An 18,869-nucleotide genomic window follows, 5' to 3' on the forward strand; every position below is an offset into this window, starting at 1 on the left:
ATATTTCCCCTGGGAACCCAACCACTATGTTGTGAGGAAGCCCAGGCCACATGGAAAAGCCTGGCAGACAAAATCCTGTCTTCTGGCAGACAACACCCACCCCTCCCCAGCTGGCCCTGAGCTGGCCCCAGCATCAATGGGCAGACAAGGGAGTGATAAGACTTCAGATGATTCTAGGTCCCCTGCCTCAGAGTCTTTAGCTGAGGCCCCAGACATCACGTAACAGAGACAAGCCATCCCTGCTCAGCCCTGTCTGAATTCCTGACCCAAGAAAACTGTGAGAGATAATAAGTGATTTTTGTTGTCTAAGTTTTGAGGTAATTAGTTAGGCAGTAATAGATCATTGGTAGTAAAAGTAATACAGCCATGAAATTAGGACAGAAAGTCAATAAAAATGGAATAATCACACAATATGGATGAGTGAGAAGTAACGCTGTATCTGAATTTAAAATTCAACAGACACCACATTGTAAACCAACTATAGGTCAATTTAAAAAATTAATTTTTAAAAGAAAAGAAAAGAAAAAGAAAAAAATTTCAACAGAAAGGCTGGCAGAGGGCGCTGAGGAGATGGAGTTCATCTTTCTGCGGCTTCGCTCAGGTCCCATGCTCACCTTGCACGAAAGTGATTCGCTGATTAGTTCAGGTCTGGGTCCGTATCCACCCCTAAACTATGGCTAAGCTACGGCGGAGAAAATCCCCAAACAAAACCGGGGCTACTGCTGGAAAAAGAGAGAGCAAACTCGGAATCGAGCACAGAGGTCCTAGGGGACCTGCACATTTCTTCAGTCGCTCTGCTCTCAACTAAACCCAAACCCAAGTCACTGAGAGAAGAAGCCTATCTTTTGAGCATCCCTTGCTTGGCCAGTCTCCCAACACTAGAGGAATCCCCTGCCGCTGGCTGGGACTCGTACACCTGCTCGCTGCGGAGAAGTTGCTTAGCCTCTGCTGGGCTTCACGCTTTATCAGTTACTATGAAAAATGAGAGAATAGGGTTGGCCTTTTGGAGTTTAGCTCTTACGCTTTTTTGGGTTTTCTTTTACTTATTTAAGAATGTGTAAACATTACACCAATAGGAAGTATTCATTGGAAAAAAGCAGAAACTTCATTTTTTAAGAAAAGGATAAAATTGCACATAATTCTGCCACCCAAAGATAACTACTGTTAACATTCTGATGTATGCTTCGCCAGATTTTGTCTTTACAAATATATTTATCTGTTTGTCAACACAGAAACAGATTGTTCCATAAATACTGTTGTACTCGACTTTTTTCACTCAATAGTAGGTTGTAAATCTATTTGTATACCGAACAATATCCTTTTATTAGGCTGAACCTATGAAATTACCAAAATTCAGTTTTGAACTACAGAAACAGTGATTGCATATGGTTTCACCCAGCATAATTTTGTTTTAACCACTGCAGATTTTATAGCCATTTGGGCATGGCATAATTTATTCAGCCTATCACTTATTATTGGGCACTTAGTTTCCAATTTTTTTCTCACAATGATTAAAAAATATTGCAAAGGAAAACTCTTTTAGCCCATTCTTTGTGGCCTTATTTTTTTCTTTTGGATGCATCGGGTCTTAGTTGCGACACGCGGGATCTTCGTTGCAGCACGTGGGCTTCTCTCTAGTTGTGGTGCAACAGCTCCAGAGTGTGTGGGCTCAGTAGCTGCAGCTCCCGGGCTTAGTTGCCCTGCGGCATGTGGGATCTTAGTTCCCCGACCAGGGATTGAACCCCCGTCCCCTGCATTGGAAGTTGAATTCTTTACCACTGGGCCACCAGGGAAGTCCCTTTGTGGCCATTCTTACTTAGTATCTTGGGATACATTTCTATAAATGGAATACATTAGATTAAAGGAATGTACACTTTATTTATTATTTTTAAATTAATTTTTATTGGAGTATAATTAATTTACAATGTTATGTTAGTTTCAGGTGTACAGCAAAGCGAATCAGTTATACATATACATGTATCCATTCTTTTTTAGATTATTTTTCCATATGGGTCATTACAGAGTACTGAGTAGAGTTCCCTGTGCTATACAGCAGGTTTTTATTAGTTATCTATTTTATATATAGTAGTGTGTATATGTCAGTCCCAATCTCCCAATTTATCCCCCCGCCCCACAAAGGAATGCACAGTTTAAAAGCTTTTGTTGCATACTGAAGGAATAGTTTCTGAGAAGCCAGAGCTTGTTGGGACAAGGTAAGTCTTCTCCCCACTCCCCGGAGGATGGGAGTGTCAGGGGCCCTGGGGGTTATTGCTTCTCCCTAAAGGAGAAGTTGCACCCAGGCCCTGCATGGGTGAGCTTGGAAGATTTCCTAAGCGACCGCCACAGCCCTGGCTGACACCTCTGTCAGAGAGCCAGAACCTCCCAGTTAAGTCGCTCCCAGGTTTTTGATCCAGGGATCAACTGTTGGTTTTCAGCCTCTAAATTTGGGGGCAATTGGTTGTGCAGGAACAGAGAACAAATACAACAGCTGTTTGTTGAGAACTTACTGTGCAGCAGGTACAGTTCCCTGCACTTTACATTATGAATTCATTTGGTCTTCACAATGATGCTGTAAGTGCTGTCATTACTCCCATTTTCAGTTGAAGAAACTGAAGTCCAGAAAGGGTTAATAAACTTTCCCAAAGCCATAGAGTTAGAAAATGGTGAAGCTGGAATCTTATTGGAGGTATTCTGGCACCAGAGTCATGCTCACATAAATAAAGATGAAAAGAGAGCTGCTCGTATTTCACCGGATAGAATTGAATTATTTGCCCACGCCTGAAACAAGCAGTTTGGCAAAGGGTACTGAATCATCTTAAACTGATCAAGATTTACCACCCCTACTCCCTGCAGGGGCCAGGGAAAGGCTAGGTTCCACCTGAAATACACAGTTCTGTGAAGTGGGTGAACAAATATGGCTTTGGATACAAAGGAGGAAGGGTATGGTAGGAAGTGTAGCAATGAAGACCCAACGCAGCCAAAAATAAATAAATTTATTTTTTTTTTAAGAAAAAGCAGGTTTGAAAAAGAAGCAAATAGTACTTTAAAAGAATTAGTACTGTCGATCTAAATGTTATTCTCTTTAATTTTTTTAAAATAAATTTATGTATTTATTTATTTTTGGCTGCATTGGATCTTTTGCTGTGCGCGGGCTTTCTCTAGTTGCAGTGAGCAGGGGGCTACTCTGCAGCAGGGGGCGGATTCTTAACCACTGCGCCACCAGGGAAGTCCTCTCAAGCCTTTATGTGGAAAAATATTTAAATACTCAATATGAAACAGTGACTTCCTCTCTAGGTCCATGACACTTCTAGAATCTTTTATTTTTAAATTGAAGTATAGTTGATTTACAATGTTGTGTTAATTTCTGCTGTACAGCAAAGTGATTCAGATATATATATATATATATATATATATATATATACACACACACACTCTTTTTTAATATTCTTTTCCATATGGTTTATCACAGGATTTTTTTTTTTTTTTTTTTTTTTTGGCTATGCCGTGCGGCTTGCAGGATTTTAGTTCCCTGACCAGGGATTGAACCTGGGCCACCGCAGTGAAATTGCCAAGTCTAACCACTGGACTGCCAGGGAATCCCCTATCACAGAATATTGAATGTAGTTCCCTGTGCTATACAGTAAGACCTTATTGTTTATAGAATCTTCTAACTACCTTGGCAGAGAGGCCTGGCCATGACAAAGGGACTGATCCATCTGTACAAATGAAGAACATCCTTAGCAGTTCCACCGCACTCCCAGTGCATTTCACAAAATTGGAAACTAGATGGTTTTAGAGATGAGCTTCTGGAAGTCTCTTATTTTATTTTATTTAAAAAAATATTTATTTATTTATTTGGTTGTGCCGGGTCTTAGTTGTGGCAGATGGGATCCTTAGTTGTGGCAGGTGGGCTCTTAGTTGCAGCATGCATGTGGGATCTAGTTCCTTGAGAAGGGATCAAACCCAGTCCCCCTGCATTGGGAGCGTGGAGTGTTACCCACTGGACCACCAGAGAAGTCACTGGAAGTCTCTTATTTGAAAGACAATGACATTTAGGGACTTCTCTGGTGGTGCAGTGGTCAAGAATCCGCCTGCCAGTGCAGGAGACGTGGTGTTCGAGCCCTGGTCTGGGAAGATCCCACACGCCATGGAGCAACTAAGCCCGTGCGCCACAACTACTGAGCCTGTGCTCTAGAGCCCGCGAGCCACAACTACTGAAGCTCATGCGCCTAGAGCCCATGCTCCACAACAAGAGAAGCCACCGCTTGCAGTGACTAGAGAAAGCCCGCGCACTGAAGCAATGAAGACCCAATGAATGCAATGAATGCACCCAAAGCAATGAAGACCCAATGCAGCCAAAAATAAATAAATAAACTTTTATAAATAAATAAATAAATTTTTAAAAAGACGAGAAATTTTTCAGTCCTTGAGGGGGGCAGGTATGACGACACTTACATAAGAAATAATCCCTTTCCCTGCTTTGTTCTGGCTAAGGCCTAACCTGAGTGCTTACCGCCACCTGGTGGTGTTTAGATGAATAACCATTTTGGGGAAGGGCCGGCACTCCAGTTACTCCCTAGTGACTTAATTCCCAGGCCATTTGTTATCTGCCGCGTACGTATGTATGTTTAAGTATCTATGTATATATTTCAACGAACATCTTATTTTAGAATAGTTTTATATTTACAGAAAAGTTACAAAGATAGTGCAGAGAGTTCTTGTTTGTTCGTTTTTAGAATTTTATCATTTTTATTTGCATTTCTTTGATTACTAGAGCAGCCAAATAGCTGTTGATGTCTTTTGGCTATTGGTATTTTTTTCCTTGTACTGTACAGTAGGTCCTTGTTGGTTATCCATTTTACATACAGCAGTGTGTACATATCAATCCCAAACTCCCTAACTATCCCTCCCCGCCACCCTTCCCCTCTGGTAACCATAAATTCATTCTCTAAGTCTGTGAGCCTGTTTCAGTTTTGTAAATAAGTTCATTTGTATCTTTTTTTTTTAGATTCCACATATAAGCAATATCATATGGTATTTGTCTTTCTCAGTACAGAGTTTGCGTATATTCACGTCGTTTCCCCTATTAACATCTTTAAAGATATTTTTAAAAGTTTATTTATTAATTTATTTATTTTTGGCTGTGTTGGGTCTTCGTTGCTGCATTCAGGCTTTCTCTAGTTGTGGCGAGCGGAGGCTACTCTTTGTTGCGGTGCACAGGCTTCTCATTGCAGTGGCTTGTCTTGTTGCAGAGCATGGGCTCTAGGCGCGTGGGCTTCAGTAGTTGTGGCACACGGGTTCAGTAGTTGTGGCTCGTGGGCTCTAGAGTGCAGGCTCAGTAGTTGTGGCACACGGACTTAGTTGCTCCGCGGCATGTGGGATCTTCCCGGACCAGGGCTCGAACCCGTCTCCCACACTGACAGGCAGATTCTTAACAACTACGCCACCAGGGAAGCCCCTAAACATCTTTCATTACCTTAGTAATTTGTCACCTCCAATAAACTAACATTGATATGTTACTATTAACTAAACTCTAGACCATATTCAGATTTCATTTCTCTATTAAGGTCTTTTGTTCCAAAATCCCTGCCAAAATACCACATTACATTTAGTTACCAGGTCTCCTTACTCTCCTCTGGTCTGTGACAGTTTCTCAGTCTTGTTTTTCATGATCTTGACAGTTTTAAGGAGTGTTGGTTAGGTATTTTGTAGAATGTTCCTCAATGTGGGTTTGTCTGGTGTTTTTCTCATAACTAGACTGGGTTATGGGTTCTGAGGAAATAAAGTGCCCTTGTCATTGCATCGTTATCATGAATACGTGCCGTCAATGTGACTGATCACTGATATTAACCTTATCCTAGCAAGGTAGTCCTTGCCACGCTTGTTCACTGAAAAGTTACTATTTTTCCTTTCCATATTCTATGTCTGAATTCAGCCCACACTTAAAGGGGAACAGGAATAAACTCCACCTCCTAAAAGGGGAAATAGCCACACTAATGATTTGAAATTCTTCTGTAAGGAAAACTGGACTCTTCTCCCACATTTACTTATATCATAATGAACTCATGGATATTTATTTTATACTTTGGGTTATAACCCAATACTACGCTATCCACTTTGTTCCTCAAATTGTAGCTTTCACCAGTGGGAGCTCTTTCAGGCTTGCTCCTGTGTTCCTTTGATGTGTCAACTGATTTTTGCTTTATGAGCACTTCTTTTGCATATTTATTTTTAATATAAAAAAACAACACATTAAGGAAACAAAAGAAAACTAAATTACTCTTATAGTCCCATCATCCCAACACAACTGGTGTTTTAGTGATCTGTTTGTCATTTACATTTTTGAAACATAGCTTATAAAGAACATGTTCTATTACTTCACCTGATTTCATAAACATAACTGCCATTTTTTACAATTATGTTGTGTTTACCAGATGCATATGCCAGGACACCTTAAGAAAAGCTCTCTGGAGTCCGACTATGTGCCCCCCGCGCCCCCGCACCACTGAATCTTTGCTCCTCAATCCTCTCGTTCAGAAAAGGGAGGAAATGATGGTATGTTTTTCACAGAATTTAACACAGCAGCATAGAGTAGATTAACAGCAAGGACTCTGGAAATAGATGGCCTGAGTATAAATCCTGACCCTGGAAGGATTTAGTTAGGAAACCCTGGGCAAGTTACTTAACATCTCTGTGCCACAGTTTCACCTGTAAAATGGGAAAACAAAAGGCCTTGCTTCTCACTATTGTTGGAGGACCAAATGCATTCAGTGGTGCTCAGCGCTTATTCCATAGCAAATGCTCAGTGTCGGCTATTATTGTTGACTCTGGGCAGACCTCCATGGCAGGGCTTACAACCTAAATTTAATTATACAATCTACTCCCCCGCCCCCCCCCCCATCTCAGTGCCTCACATACAAGAGAGGTGCAACATTTTTTTTCTAATTAATTAATTTTTTTTGGCTGTGTTGGGTTTTCGTTGCTGCGCGCAGGCTTTCTCTAGTTGCAGCGAGCAGGGGCTACTCTTCGCGCTGCGGTGCGCGGACTTCTCATTGCAGTGGCTTCTCTTGTTGTGGAGCACGGGCTCTAGGCATGCGGGCTTCAGTAGTTGTGGGTCGCGCGCTCTAGAGCGCAAGCTCAGTAGTTGTGGTGCACGGGCTTAGTTGCTCCGAGGCATGTGGGATCTTCCCAGACCAGGGCTCAAACCCGTGTCCCCTGCATTGGCAGGCGGATTCTTAACCACTGTGCCACCAGGGAAGCCTCGAGGTGCAACATTTATTAACACCCATGTGTGCACACATTCACAGTGTCTGTTTATCAGCAAAATGCAGCTAATAACACTTCTTACTACTAAGGTGGCAAATAAATGACTATACGCATATAAACAAGATCGGAATTACATCTTTGAATTTATCCATATGTCATCTAGTATTTAGTTTCTCTTTCCTCACCTTTATCAAAGTGTAACTGACAAGTTAAAATTATATACATTTAAGGGGTACAACATGATGGTTTGATGTGTATTTAACCTTCCATAGTGTGAGAACTTACAGGAACTTATAAAGAATGAAACCATGACATTTAATCATAACAGAAACATTATACTACGCCTTCGAATCTAAACCAAAAACGTATATCCCAGGATTGGTTCTTTGCGGGTATTTTTTATTAAAGATAAAGACTTTCAGTCTGATCTTTCGGCAATTTTCATTTTTTCTTCATGCTTTCATTCTTTTTTTTTTTTTAGAGACCAAATCACTAACCCATGTCCACCCTCCCTGCTGCCTGTGGGTCTTACAGGTTCTCATACTCCCCACTTCTTAGTGTCCAGTTTGCAGTAGTGATTAAGATGTAGTCCACACTAACGCATACTAATAGTTCATTTATTAAATGTTGTTAACAATCTGCCCTGCTTCCCTTGTGAGGCTGGGTCCAGACACCTTAGGATTGCTTCTCTTTCTTAGCAATGGAAAGAACATTGACCTTGCAGTAAGGCAGATGACAGAATTCTGAAACTAGCTGTTTTCTTTTTTTTTTTTTTTTTTTTTTTTGCGGTACGCAGGCCTCTCACTGTTGTGGCCTCTCCAGTTGCGGAGCACAGGCTCCGGACGCGCAAGCCCAGCGGCTATGGCTCACGGGCCCAGCCGCTCCGCGGCATGTGGGATCCTCCCGGATCGGGGCACAAACCCGTGTCCCCTGCATCGGCAGGCGGACTCTCAACCACTGCGCCACCAGGGAAGCCCTAGCTGTTTTCTTATATTGCAGGATTTTTAAGAGGATTAAGTGAGGAAGTACATGGAACATTTAGTCCAGTCTGCCGTGCAGAGGTATGCAATGTTCCTGTCTTTCTTTTCACCCTCCAGATTCAACGCCCTGATGCCTTTGAACCTTCTACTTGCACTAATTTACACAGTCTCATTTCATTCTATTGTACTTCAGGAGAAGGTCCTGCCAGCACTCTCACTTAGAAAACTACTCCCTACCCACCTGGGCTCCAGGAGGAAAGTGTCCAAGGGACTAAGACTGTGCAATTCAGTGGTTTTCAGATTCATGCTTTTGGAACCCTTTGTTCAAGTGAAATCTCCCTTGGAAACTCGATACAAACAAACTGGGTAAAAAGGTCATTTTATTCACGCTTCTTTATTTTATAAGTTCACATCTATAATTTTGTAACCTATTAAAATGATATTCAGAACTAGATGCTTTGAGACACACATCAGAAATCTGGGTTAGAGGTAGAAGCTGCAAACTGACCAACTGCAGCATTTAATTCTGCCTCTTGTTTTGATGGCATAGAATCAATAAAATTCCGATTCACACAGAAAATGACCTCTTAACCACTGCTCACGATCTTCATGATTAATGTAGGGCCGTACACAGCCCAAAACTATCTATGACACATTATCACATCTGACAGCTACACTTGCACCTATTATCATACAAGCTGACATCTGAACGAGATCGGATCACCATGTGCACCTGAGCCTTGGCTGTCCTCTCAGAGTATCACATGTGCGTAGTGATGAGACTTTTTGTACAAATGTGTGTGATAAAAAAATTCACAGGGTGAATTTAAATATATAAATACCAGTGCAGAACTACATCCTTCTAGTCAATGACACATTTAGGAGACATTAAATGGGCACAGAAATGACAAAGGATTATACTGAGAACTGCACAAAAATGAGTTACTTGGCAACACAAGACAGGGATTGGTTAATGTCTGTCACTGAGCATACAGACTGTTCTACCTTATGCTCTGCTCACTGCCAGAGAGCCCTTCCTGATTTCCCAAGATCCAGGTGAAATGCCCCTCTAATCCTGCCTGGAGGAGGGCCGCCTCCTCCTCAGCTGCCTCTTCATCCTTTATTAGTGTCAGTAACTGCAATAAGCCAGGGGCTGAGCCATCCTCTGACAGAGCAAACTTCCTGCGCGGTGTGCTCCAGCAATGGCTTGCTCCAGGTGGGCCTGATTCACAACTTCTTGCTCAACTGCTCCTCTCTCTACCAGTTTCTGTAGTGAAGGCTCCATCCTTAGTACATACGCAGACAATTTTTTTTCATCCTTCTGTTAAGTGGTCAGATATTTGACCTGCAACACCCTAGGATTATCGGTAACCCCAAATACCTGCTCCAGAGCATGCAGGCATTCAGGGACTGTAACTAAAGGACTGTTTATCTTGAGGACGCGAATGATATCAGATGCCGGGCCTCTACGGTTCTCTAGCAATCGCCTTCTTTTTTTCGGCATCTGACACCTGCCATGTCTTCATCATTTGAGTGGCATGAAACAGCCAGGATTCAAACTCTTCTTCTTCTGGCTCTGGAGGATCACTGCCTGAGAATACTCTCAGCTTTTTGTATTCCAGGTGTTGCAGGGCAGGCTGAAGAGCCTCATCTAATGCCTGTGCCAACATAGGGGCCCGCACTTCTGGGATCATGTCCTGGTCTAGGTCAAAAAGGTCGTTTCCATACCCAAGAACTCTGGTAAACTCACCCAATGTCACGCCCTCTCCCTCTAGGAATTCATGTAACCTGCTTAAAAATTCATTGTCTGGGTCAGGGGTCTTAAAGATCACTCTCCAGGCACCCCCGCTTCCGGGTATCTCTTTAGGGACCAGAGCATGACTCGTCTCCTCAGTTAAGTCCTATTAAGGTTGCATTCCTGTTCTCTTCCCTCCGGAACATCCTCCCGAGCAGTCGGTACTCGCTCAAGGGAGCAAAACCAGATCGCAGAGCCTCCTCAATTTCTGCCCTTTACAGGTCTGGGGGATGTCGGCAATCAACAGCGTTTTCCGCGGGTTTACATCCATCCCCCTACACCAGTCTTCTAAGAGGCTTAGTGTCATGATGCCCAAAATAACACATTTAAATTCCAATTTGTCCCGGCCACTGATGCTACTGCAATTCACAGTATTCCTCCACGGTAACCGAGTTAAGTCTCGTCAACGTCTGCAGTTCCGACGGGCAGTGAAGATGAAGTAGTCACGTTAGTTCAAGTTGTAAATGAATAACCCGAGCCCGGAGAAGCCCCGCGCACCCGCGCCGGCGGCCGGCCGCACTGCGGCAAGCAGCCACCTTACCCTCTCCCGGCCTCGGGCGCCCCGCAGCAGACAGCGGGGTCCCACTTCACCTCGCAGTTATCTAGTAGTCATGTCTGGGTCCGTCGCCGGTGGTCGAGGCACCAGGGCCTGCTTCCGACGCTTCCCGGGCGGCCAGGTCCGAGGAGCGGGAGAGCGGCTTCTCCCGCACTCGGATGGACAATCGAGAGGGGTATCCGAACTGCGCAGAGGCGCGCCGGGGAATGGCTGACCGCCAGTTGCTGCGGTGCTCTCCGCGGCGAGGAACGACGGGGGCGATCAGAGCCACGAGCGAAGCACCAGGGAGAGGCTTTGAGGAGCGCTGAAGCGGCCAGGCCCAGACTGCCGCCCACCTGAAGGGTAGAGCTACAACCGGCGCCTCCGTATCTCCCCCGAGTCCCAGCAGAGCTGTTCCGGGAGCGCTCGGGGAGGCGGTGCCACGGCGGAGGCTCCCTAACGTCACGAGGGGGCGGGCCTTTCGGGGGGCGGGGCAAGCGCGCTTCCGGGCCGAGCCGGAAGCCCCGGCTGTGGCAGCATCCGGGACGGCGGGCGGGCGGGCCAACCGGGACAGGAGGTGAGATCCGGGACCTGCCCAGCTCTGCAGGCTCGGCCTGTGGCCGTTGCCGGGCACTGGGCTCCCGGCGCTGCAAGGCGGAGAGGCCCGGGTCTGGCGCCGCCCGCGCAGCCGGGTCGCAGCGGCGGGCGCTGCAGCACGACAGGGGGCGGGGCCGGCTGCAGGGGAGGCCAGGGTGGCTGGGGAGTCTCCCGGCTGGGCCGAGTGACACAGGCTGGGGCTCCGGCAGCGGCGACAGGGGCCGGGCCGCCGCGTGACCGGCTGCAGTCACGCTGTGCTTAATCACAATTAGCTTTTGCTCCAGGCTGGCCGTGCGCACCATTCTCCCAGCCGGTGACCCCGGGGATTTCTTTTATGGTGGCTTTCTCTGAAATGCCAAAGCCACCCGATTATTCAGAGCTGAGTGACTCTTTAACGCTTGCCGTGGGAACAGGAAGATTTTCGGGACCACTGTAAGTGTTTAAGAGTTGCTGTCTTAACTTGGGGGCTCCGATATTGGTTTGACTTGTAGAACCAAGTTTTCATGTCTGAAGCAATACCGTTAATTCAGAAAGTATTTGAAGTATAGAAGTGAAATGCTCCCTAGGGAACTAGTTTAATGACAATTTAAGGGAACGTGTGCTGGACCTATTTAAGCCAGATTTAGTGATTTATTTATCTGTGGGATTCAGTAAAAAGCACACTTTATATATACTGAAACTTTACTTCCGCATAACTATTACATAAAACAACCTGTAAGATGTTTATACTTAATAGATGTAAATTTAATTTAGTTATTTTAAACCTCAAATGTGTTAGGGAGTATTTTAGAGCTCATTGGACAAAAAGTAAGTATATTTGGAATAGCTGACATGACAGCATTACTAGACTCTCACTGTGTTCTTATTGTTGTTTTAACTCAAAAGGCACAGAGCATGGAGAATGATGAACTTCCGTCAGCGTATGGGATGGATTGGAGTGGGATTGTATCTGTTAGCAAGTGCAGCAGCATTTTACTATGTTTTTGAAATCAACGAGACTTACAATAGGCTGGCCTTGGAACACATTCAGCAGCACCCAGAGGAGCCCCTTGAAGGAACCACATGGACACACTCCTTGAAAGCTCGGTTACTCTCCCTGCCTTTCTGGTTTTGGACAGTTATTTTTCTGATACCTTACTTGCAGATGTTTTTGTTCCTTTATTCTTGTACAAGAGCTGACCCCAAAACGATGGGCTACTGTATTATTCCCATATGCTTGGCAGTTATATGCAATCGCCACCAGGCATTTGTCAAGGCTTCTAATCAGATCAGCAGACTACAACTGATTGATACATAAAATCAGTCACTATTTTTTCCTTACAAGTACAAAACTGCCAGTACTGTATGAAGCCTGATCACAAGACTGCAGTTTCTTCACAGATCTCAGGAAGCTGTGGTGGGGCAGAGGCTTTTTAAAGAATGTGACTAGGGGACTATCTTTATCTGAATATTGAATTTTTAGGTAAAGCCTGTGATACAGTACTACAAAATCATGTTGATGACTTCAGATTTTGGAAGTAAAATTTTATCTGTTATTTGAATTCTTTAGAAACTTGAATAAGTACCTGGATTCATATTTTTATTCTACTGTGCAACATAGTGATGATTCAGAAATTTTTCCTTTGGGGAAAAAATGAACATTTCCATTGTGTTTAATGTAAAAAGGTCCAAACATGGTCATAAAATTTAAATTTTATACAATTACTTGGCTTGCTTTAAAATTCTTCAGACTAAAACACCAATTTATCCTGTTGTAGCTAAGCCAGCTATTTATACTTGCTTGCTATCAGCTTGTGAGAAATTGGTATAAAATTATTGAGGTGATGGCTGTCTTGAGAAGCAAAATGCGTTCTTCGTTTTGGTAATGCTACTGGCATTATTAATTAGCTAGAATTATTCATGCAACTTTTTTTTTAAACACTTGGGAAGAGACTAAGTGTTTGAAAGTTGAGAAATCTAACACATAGAAGATAAAAACAAGGTGTTCAGTGAAAATACTTGACAGTCCCTGTTAGATGTGTGACATCTAAAAGATGCTCTCAAGTCATCGTCCTGATTTTCTTTTCTGCCTAGGGTCCAGTCTTCAGACGTTAGGTTCATTGCATGAAGATGTGATCCCTGTACTGCCTCCTTTGCATCTGTACTTACTACCTCATGTCTGGTAACAATACAAGTAACTAAAACATGGAAAATTAGAAACTAGGATTATTTTTCTTCTTTTCTGGGTGAGATCAAGATATATTTTTATACAGTTAATGTCATCAATACCAGGGAAATGTTTACACTGACCGATTTGAATAAGAATCATAACATTTTTTGGTGCTTACTCCGTTGGGCCCTGTCCTAAGAGCTTTACATGAATTAACTCATTTAGTCCTCCCAACAACCCTATGAGATAACAGCTATTATTATCCAGATTTTACAGATAAGGACCGTGAGGTGGAGAAGTTAAGTAACTTGCCAAAGGTTACACAGCCAAGAAGCAGAGGCAGAGTTCTAACCTGGCATCTGATGCCTTTATTCCTAATCACTGAACTGTAGTGCTTCTCACAAATGACAAATGTTTCAGCACTGGGTACTGTCTGCCTAACCATGCTAAAGATTGGAAAAGAACTGAGAAAGGTTTTTCTCAATTTGTGTGAGCTACTGAAAATCTAAAAGTTTTCAAGCAAGCTCAACCTTTACCTTATATCAGGTTTGACCAGAATGGAAGGCTGAGCATTCCATAGCAAGCTTTTACTTGAAAGATAAAGCAGGTACTCTTATAACTCAAAAGCAGCACGATCAGATTCTTCTGTTCTTCTCCAATTAATCTCATTTCTCTCCTTTACTACTTCCAAAGGTCTAGTTACTGAAATGATATATTTTTTGCTACAATACATTGAATCTTCAAATTAAGCAGCAGTTTGAAATATATGTTTCTGCAAGGGTCAGATAACCAAATCACTTGTATCTTTTGAATACTTACTAAAAATATGCATGCTGCAGGCAGTTTCCTGAATGATACACATTCATGCTGCACAAGAGTCCTATGAGGCAGCTATGTATTGGTACTAGTACCATTTTACAGAAGAGGAAAATGAGGAAACCTGAAGCACATACCAATTAATAACTTGCTCATGGTCACACAGCAAGTGGAAGAGCTAGGATTTGAACCCAGGATAGCTGGTTTCAGATCTCCAGCTCTATCATTCCACTATACTGCTTATCAAAGAAGAGATTAAGGAAAGTCATTGAGCAGTTTCTTGTTTTGTCTTGAGGCAGTGATAGTTTGGAAATGATTTAAGGAAATTATTTCCATTACTTTTTGTTTTATAAATGCTTGATGTAATGCAGGGTTTGTGAGTTTGCTATTTGTCTTGTAAGGTAGTAATTCCTTTTTATTGAAGTAGACTTTCTTACACTTAAGATTCTAGTATTTTGGGATTTGGTGAGCAAATGCTCAGTCCATCTCTTTCTTTCAAGATATTGCCTTGATAGTAGAAATATTAAAATAATTAGAGTAGGAGTAATGTATTTCCAAATGCAATCACAAAGGTTTAGACTGCAGGGTTAATCTGTTTTTTGATTATTTAGGAATTAATTATCCAAGTTTTAGATTATTCCTATTTTCTCAATGGCTATTTAATAGTTCAAAGCACTCTTTTGGTAAAGAGAGAAAGGTGAAATTAGTCCTTAGCCCTATTAGATTGAGGTGGAGGTTGAAACCAATGGATAGGAGACCTGTGTATTGTAACAGATCACTTATTTCATAGTCACATCACAATACAAAAAGCTGTGAATACAGGATTAGATAATGAGATAAATGGCAAATGTAAAAAGTGCTTCAGGGATTTTAGGGAAGGGACACATCCTAGTATCTATAGCTATTCAGTGATATTTGCTTCCAGATTGAGAAAAACAGTTACAGCTCCTAGTGGGTGTTTTTTTTTTTTTAATATTTATTTATTTTATTTGGCTGCGTCGGGTCTTAGTTGCGGCATGCGGGCTCTTTGATGTGGCACTGGGCTTCTAATTGTGGTACATGGGCTCTAGAGCGAGCGGGCTTAGTTGCCCTGCGGCATATGGGATCTTAGTTCCCCAACCAGGGATCAAACATGTGCCCCCTGCAGTGGCGGGGCGCGGAGTCCTAACCACTGGACCGCCAGGGAATTCCCAAATTTTCTGGTTTTAAAGAGGTTACCAGTTTCAAAGTAAAAAATGTGATTCCCCAAGTTTAGAATTTGATTCTACTTCAAACAAAGCTTTTATAATTAACAAGCTTTTCTTTGCAGAAGTGGAATCATCAGGTAAAGTGCTACGAGAGTAACAGCACCCATAAAATAATCAAACTTGTATGTTTGTTCACCATGGGTAGTGTTAAAGTCTGTGTTAAGATTATCTGGTGTTGATTTCCTTCTTGATGGATTTAATGTTCTCAATCTCCAAATCACTGGCAGAAAAGCTTACCGCAGTACTACATGACTCATTTTTGCATCAAGTATGTGCCATCACTTTATAAATTCTCCAATATATTGATAAAGTTCCATATAACTCTGGACCATGGTTGGGAATCATTATGCATTGGTATTTTTGTTTTGGTCTAAGGCAGTGAGTGGGTCTTGAACTGTGGCTGAATGTTAGAATCACTCAAGGAAATAAAAAACAAAGCAAAACTCCTCATAAACAATGCCAGGGTCCCTCCCAACTATCAATACCTGCGGGGAGGGGCCAAGGCAATCCTGTTTTAGGAGGTCTTCAAGCAAGTCTATTAAGGTTGAGAGTTACTGCGCCGGGGGTTTTCACGCAACATAAAGCTTCAGCTGTTACTCGTGAGAACTGTGTTTGTCTTTGGAACAGTGTCAACAATTATTTCATGGTAGGCTTACCCCAGCTGTCTGAATTGTGCAAATCTTTAAAAAGGTGTCTATATATTCTTTCTTTTCTTTTTTTCCAAGGTTTAAATAGACTTCATTGTTAAGCAGACTTATAAACTAATGTATGTGGTCCCAGGATGTCAAGCATGGAGAAAGAGAGGTCATGAAGATCAGCTGCAGAAGGTCACTAACTGAAGGCCATGATCTAGGGGAGGCCAGCCAGGAATGCAGTAGACATGATCAGGACAGGCTAGGGGTGGTCACGTCACAGAGAAGGGAAAGGACAGCCCTCTTTACTCCTGCTTCTTGTAGCTCTCCAGGTATGACAAGACCCTGCCCCAGGCAGGAGGAAACAGGAAGTAGGAGGTGAGCCCAACGGCAACATCCATGGTCCTGAGCTGCTCCCATGGTGGCTTGGAATGCATCTGGGCATGCAGCACCGGGAGCTGCAGGCCGGCCTGTCAGGCCCCTCAGCAGCAGTGGCGGCAGAGTAGATATGACCATACCAGGTAGACTGCAGACAGCTGCCAGCCAGAGCCCAAGGTCGGGAATGAGATGTCTATATTTTGTGATTCTGATTCCTATCGTCCAATTTATCCTGAATACACTTCTGTCAGGCTTTTGCCTCCCACTCTACCAAAGCTGCTCTCTTGTCAAGAGGTTGCCAGTCATTTACATGTAACAACCCAATGGTCAAGTCTCAGTCCTCAAATTACTTTTTTTTTTTTTGGCTGTGTCGTGCCTTGTGGGATCTTGGTTCCCTGACCAGGGATTGAACCTGGGCTCTTGGCAGTGAAAGCATGGAGTCCTAACTACTGGACTGCCAGGGAATTCCCCCTCATTATTATTATTTTTAATGGATTTAAAAAAAACACTATTTATTTTGGTTGCGCCGGGTCTTAGTTGCAGCAGGGGGACTCTTAATTGCAGCATGCATGTGGGATCTAGTTCCCCCACCAGGGATCGAACCTGGGCCCCCTTCATTGGGAGCACAGAGTCTTACCACTGGACCACCAGAGAAGTCCCTCAAATTACTTTTTGACACATTCCCTTGTCCTTGAGCTATTTTCTTCAGCTGGCTTCTGGATCAGTACTGCCCAATAGAATTTTAGTGATGTTGGAAATGTTCTGTATCTGTGCTGTCCCTATAATAGCCAGGAGCCACATGAAATGAGCCCTTGAGATGTGGCCAGTGCGGCTGAGGAACTGAATTTTAAATTTTAATGAAACAGTCACATGTGGCTAGTAGCTACCATGTATTAGTCCAATTCTAGATACTTTTCTGATTTGCTTCCTTCCTCACCAGCTTCTCCTATCCCCTTTCCTCTTTGAGGATCTGCCCAATTTCCAAGTGCTGGCATGCCTCAGTTCTCTCTTCTACACTTAATCCCTTGTCATTGCATCCAGGCTCATGGCTTTAAAACCCAAATTTCTATCACTTCCTTGATCTCGCTCCTGAGCTCCAGACTTGAATATCTAACTGCCTACTTGATATTTACTAAGATATCTTACCAGGCACCTGAAACTTAACCTGTCTATAAAGATAAGCTGCTGATCTCTCCACCCACCAAAATCTGCTCAAGTCCCCTAAAAGTCTACTATCAAACAAGAGGCGAGGGATCATTTTAAAAGTTATTCCTCTCAAAAATCCTTCTATAGCTCCCCTTCTCAGAATAAAAGCCAAAGTCCTTAACATGGCACACAAAGTTCTAAGTAAGTGGCCCTCGACTTTGACTTCATTTTCTACAACCCCCTCCACCCCTTGCCCCACTCCAGCCACACTGGTCTTCTTGCTGATTCTAGAACATGCCAGAAAAACATGTTTCAGGGCTTCTGGGCTCAGTGTACCTTCTGCCTGGATGCTCAGCCCTGACCGGCTCCATCACCTTCTTCAGACCTTTGCTCAACTGTCATCTTAGTGAGGCTGCCTCTGACCACCCTATTGAAAATTAAGCATCCGCCTCCCCCGCTTTTCTCCAGAGCACTTACTGTCATATAACATGTTATACATTTTGTCAGAATCTAAACTTCATGAGGGCAGGGACTTTGTCTGTTTATGCCATGTGCCCCATGCCCAGAACAGTGCCTGCCACATAGTAGGTGCTCAGTAATTATTTACTGCATGAGTGATTTTTATTGCCACTCAACAGCTCTCTCACGAGGCTGCACAACAATCTAGAGAGAATAAAGTTACCAAGTGCATAGCATAATTTGTCATGTGTTCTAGGTAAGTTTGGTTACTTAGCTCTTTCCAGTTTCAGCATGTAGGGATATATTCTTTTCAAGGCCAAGATTTAAAATGAGTCTCTCAATTTATTTTTTCTAACAGTTCTTGTGATGTTGGCTGTCTTGGGATTTTCCTTATTCATGCGAGAAAAACATAGACCACAGTCACAAACAAGGTTTTAAGTGGTGGTTAGTCTTGAGAAATTCTTAAGTTACAATCATGAAAACAATGGTTTCCTAAACCACCAAACATACGCAGCAAATAACATGAGGACATCTTAGAGCTACAGCACACACTTTCAGTACTCTGGTATCAAGGGGCAATACCTTGGCCCTATAAAGCACTCATTTAAACTAGTAATGTGCTTCCAGAAGTTACTTCTATACCCAGCAGAATTTCTGGCATAAGAGTAAATTTCTATTTAAAACTGTACCCCAACTGCCTTGTTGCTGCCCCAACGTGAGCTGCTATTTTTTAAAAGATTTAAATAGAGGCTTACTGTCTAGCATTCACTGTTTCCTGGACCATGTCTTTATTTTATTTTATTTTTTAAATTATTTTTTTCGCTGCGTTTTGGTCTTCGCTGCTGCGTGCGGTCTTTCTCTAGTTGTGG

At 43.1% G+C, this 18,869-nt stretch overlaps 2 protein-coding genes across 2 annotated transcripts; one reads left to right on the forward strand and one right to left on the reverse strand.

Moving 5' to 3' along the window:
• Positions 1-8,609: 8,609 nt before the first annotated feature.
• On the reverse strand, positions 8,610-11,008 carry MOAP1 (modulator of apoptosis 1). The gene is given in 5 exon segments (XM_027120408.1): positions 8,610-9,438; positions 9,441-9,741; positions 9,743-10,144; positions 10,146-10,255; positions 10,258-11,008. Coding segments are annotated over 5 exon segments (1,095 nt in total). The 5' UTR covers positions 10,349-11,008; the 3' UTR covers positions 8,610-9,247.
• Positions 11,009-11,096: 88 nt separating this feature from the next.
• Positions 11,097-12,877, forward strand: LYSET (lysosomal enzyme trafficking factor). The gene is made up of 2 exons (XM_027120409.1): positions 11,097-11,605; positions 12,059-12,877. The coding sequence occupies exons 1-2, from the start codon at positions 11,508-11,510 to the stop codon at positions 12,468-12,470; spliced, it is 510 nt and encodes a 169-aa protein (XP_026976210.1). The 5' UTR covers positions 11,097-11,507; the 3' UTR covers positions 12,471-12,877.
• Positions 12,878-18,869: the final 5,992 nt, after the last annotated feature.

The sequence above is a fragment of the Aethalodelphis obliquidens genome, unplaced genomic scaffold, assembly GCF_003676395.1.
Source record: "Aethalodelphis obliquidens isolate GAN/ISIS:26980383/991018 unplaced genomic scaffold, ASM367639v1 scaffold21, whole genome shotgun sequence".
NCBI lineage: Eukaryota > Metazoa > Chordata > Mammalia > Artiodactyla > Delphinidae > Aethalodelphis > Aethalodelphis obliquidens.

Coding starts and splice junctions, on each gene's coding strand:
- LYSET (XM_027120409.1), top strand. CDS start 11,508: ATGGTGGCTTTCTCTGAAATGCCAAAGCCACCCGATTATTCAGAGCTG. Junction 11,606..12,058: donor GGAAGATTTTCGGGACCACT/GTAAGTGTTTAA, acceptor TTAACTCAAAAG/GCACAGAGCATGGAGAATGA.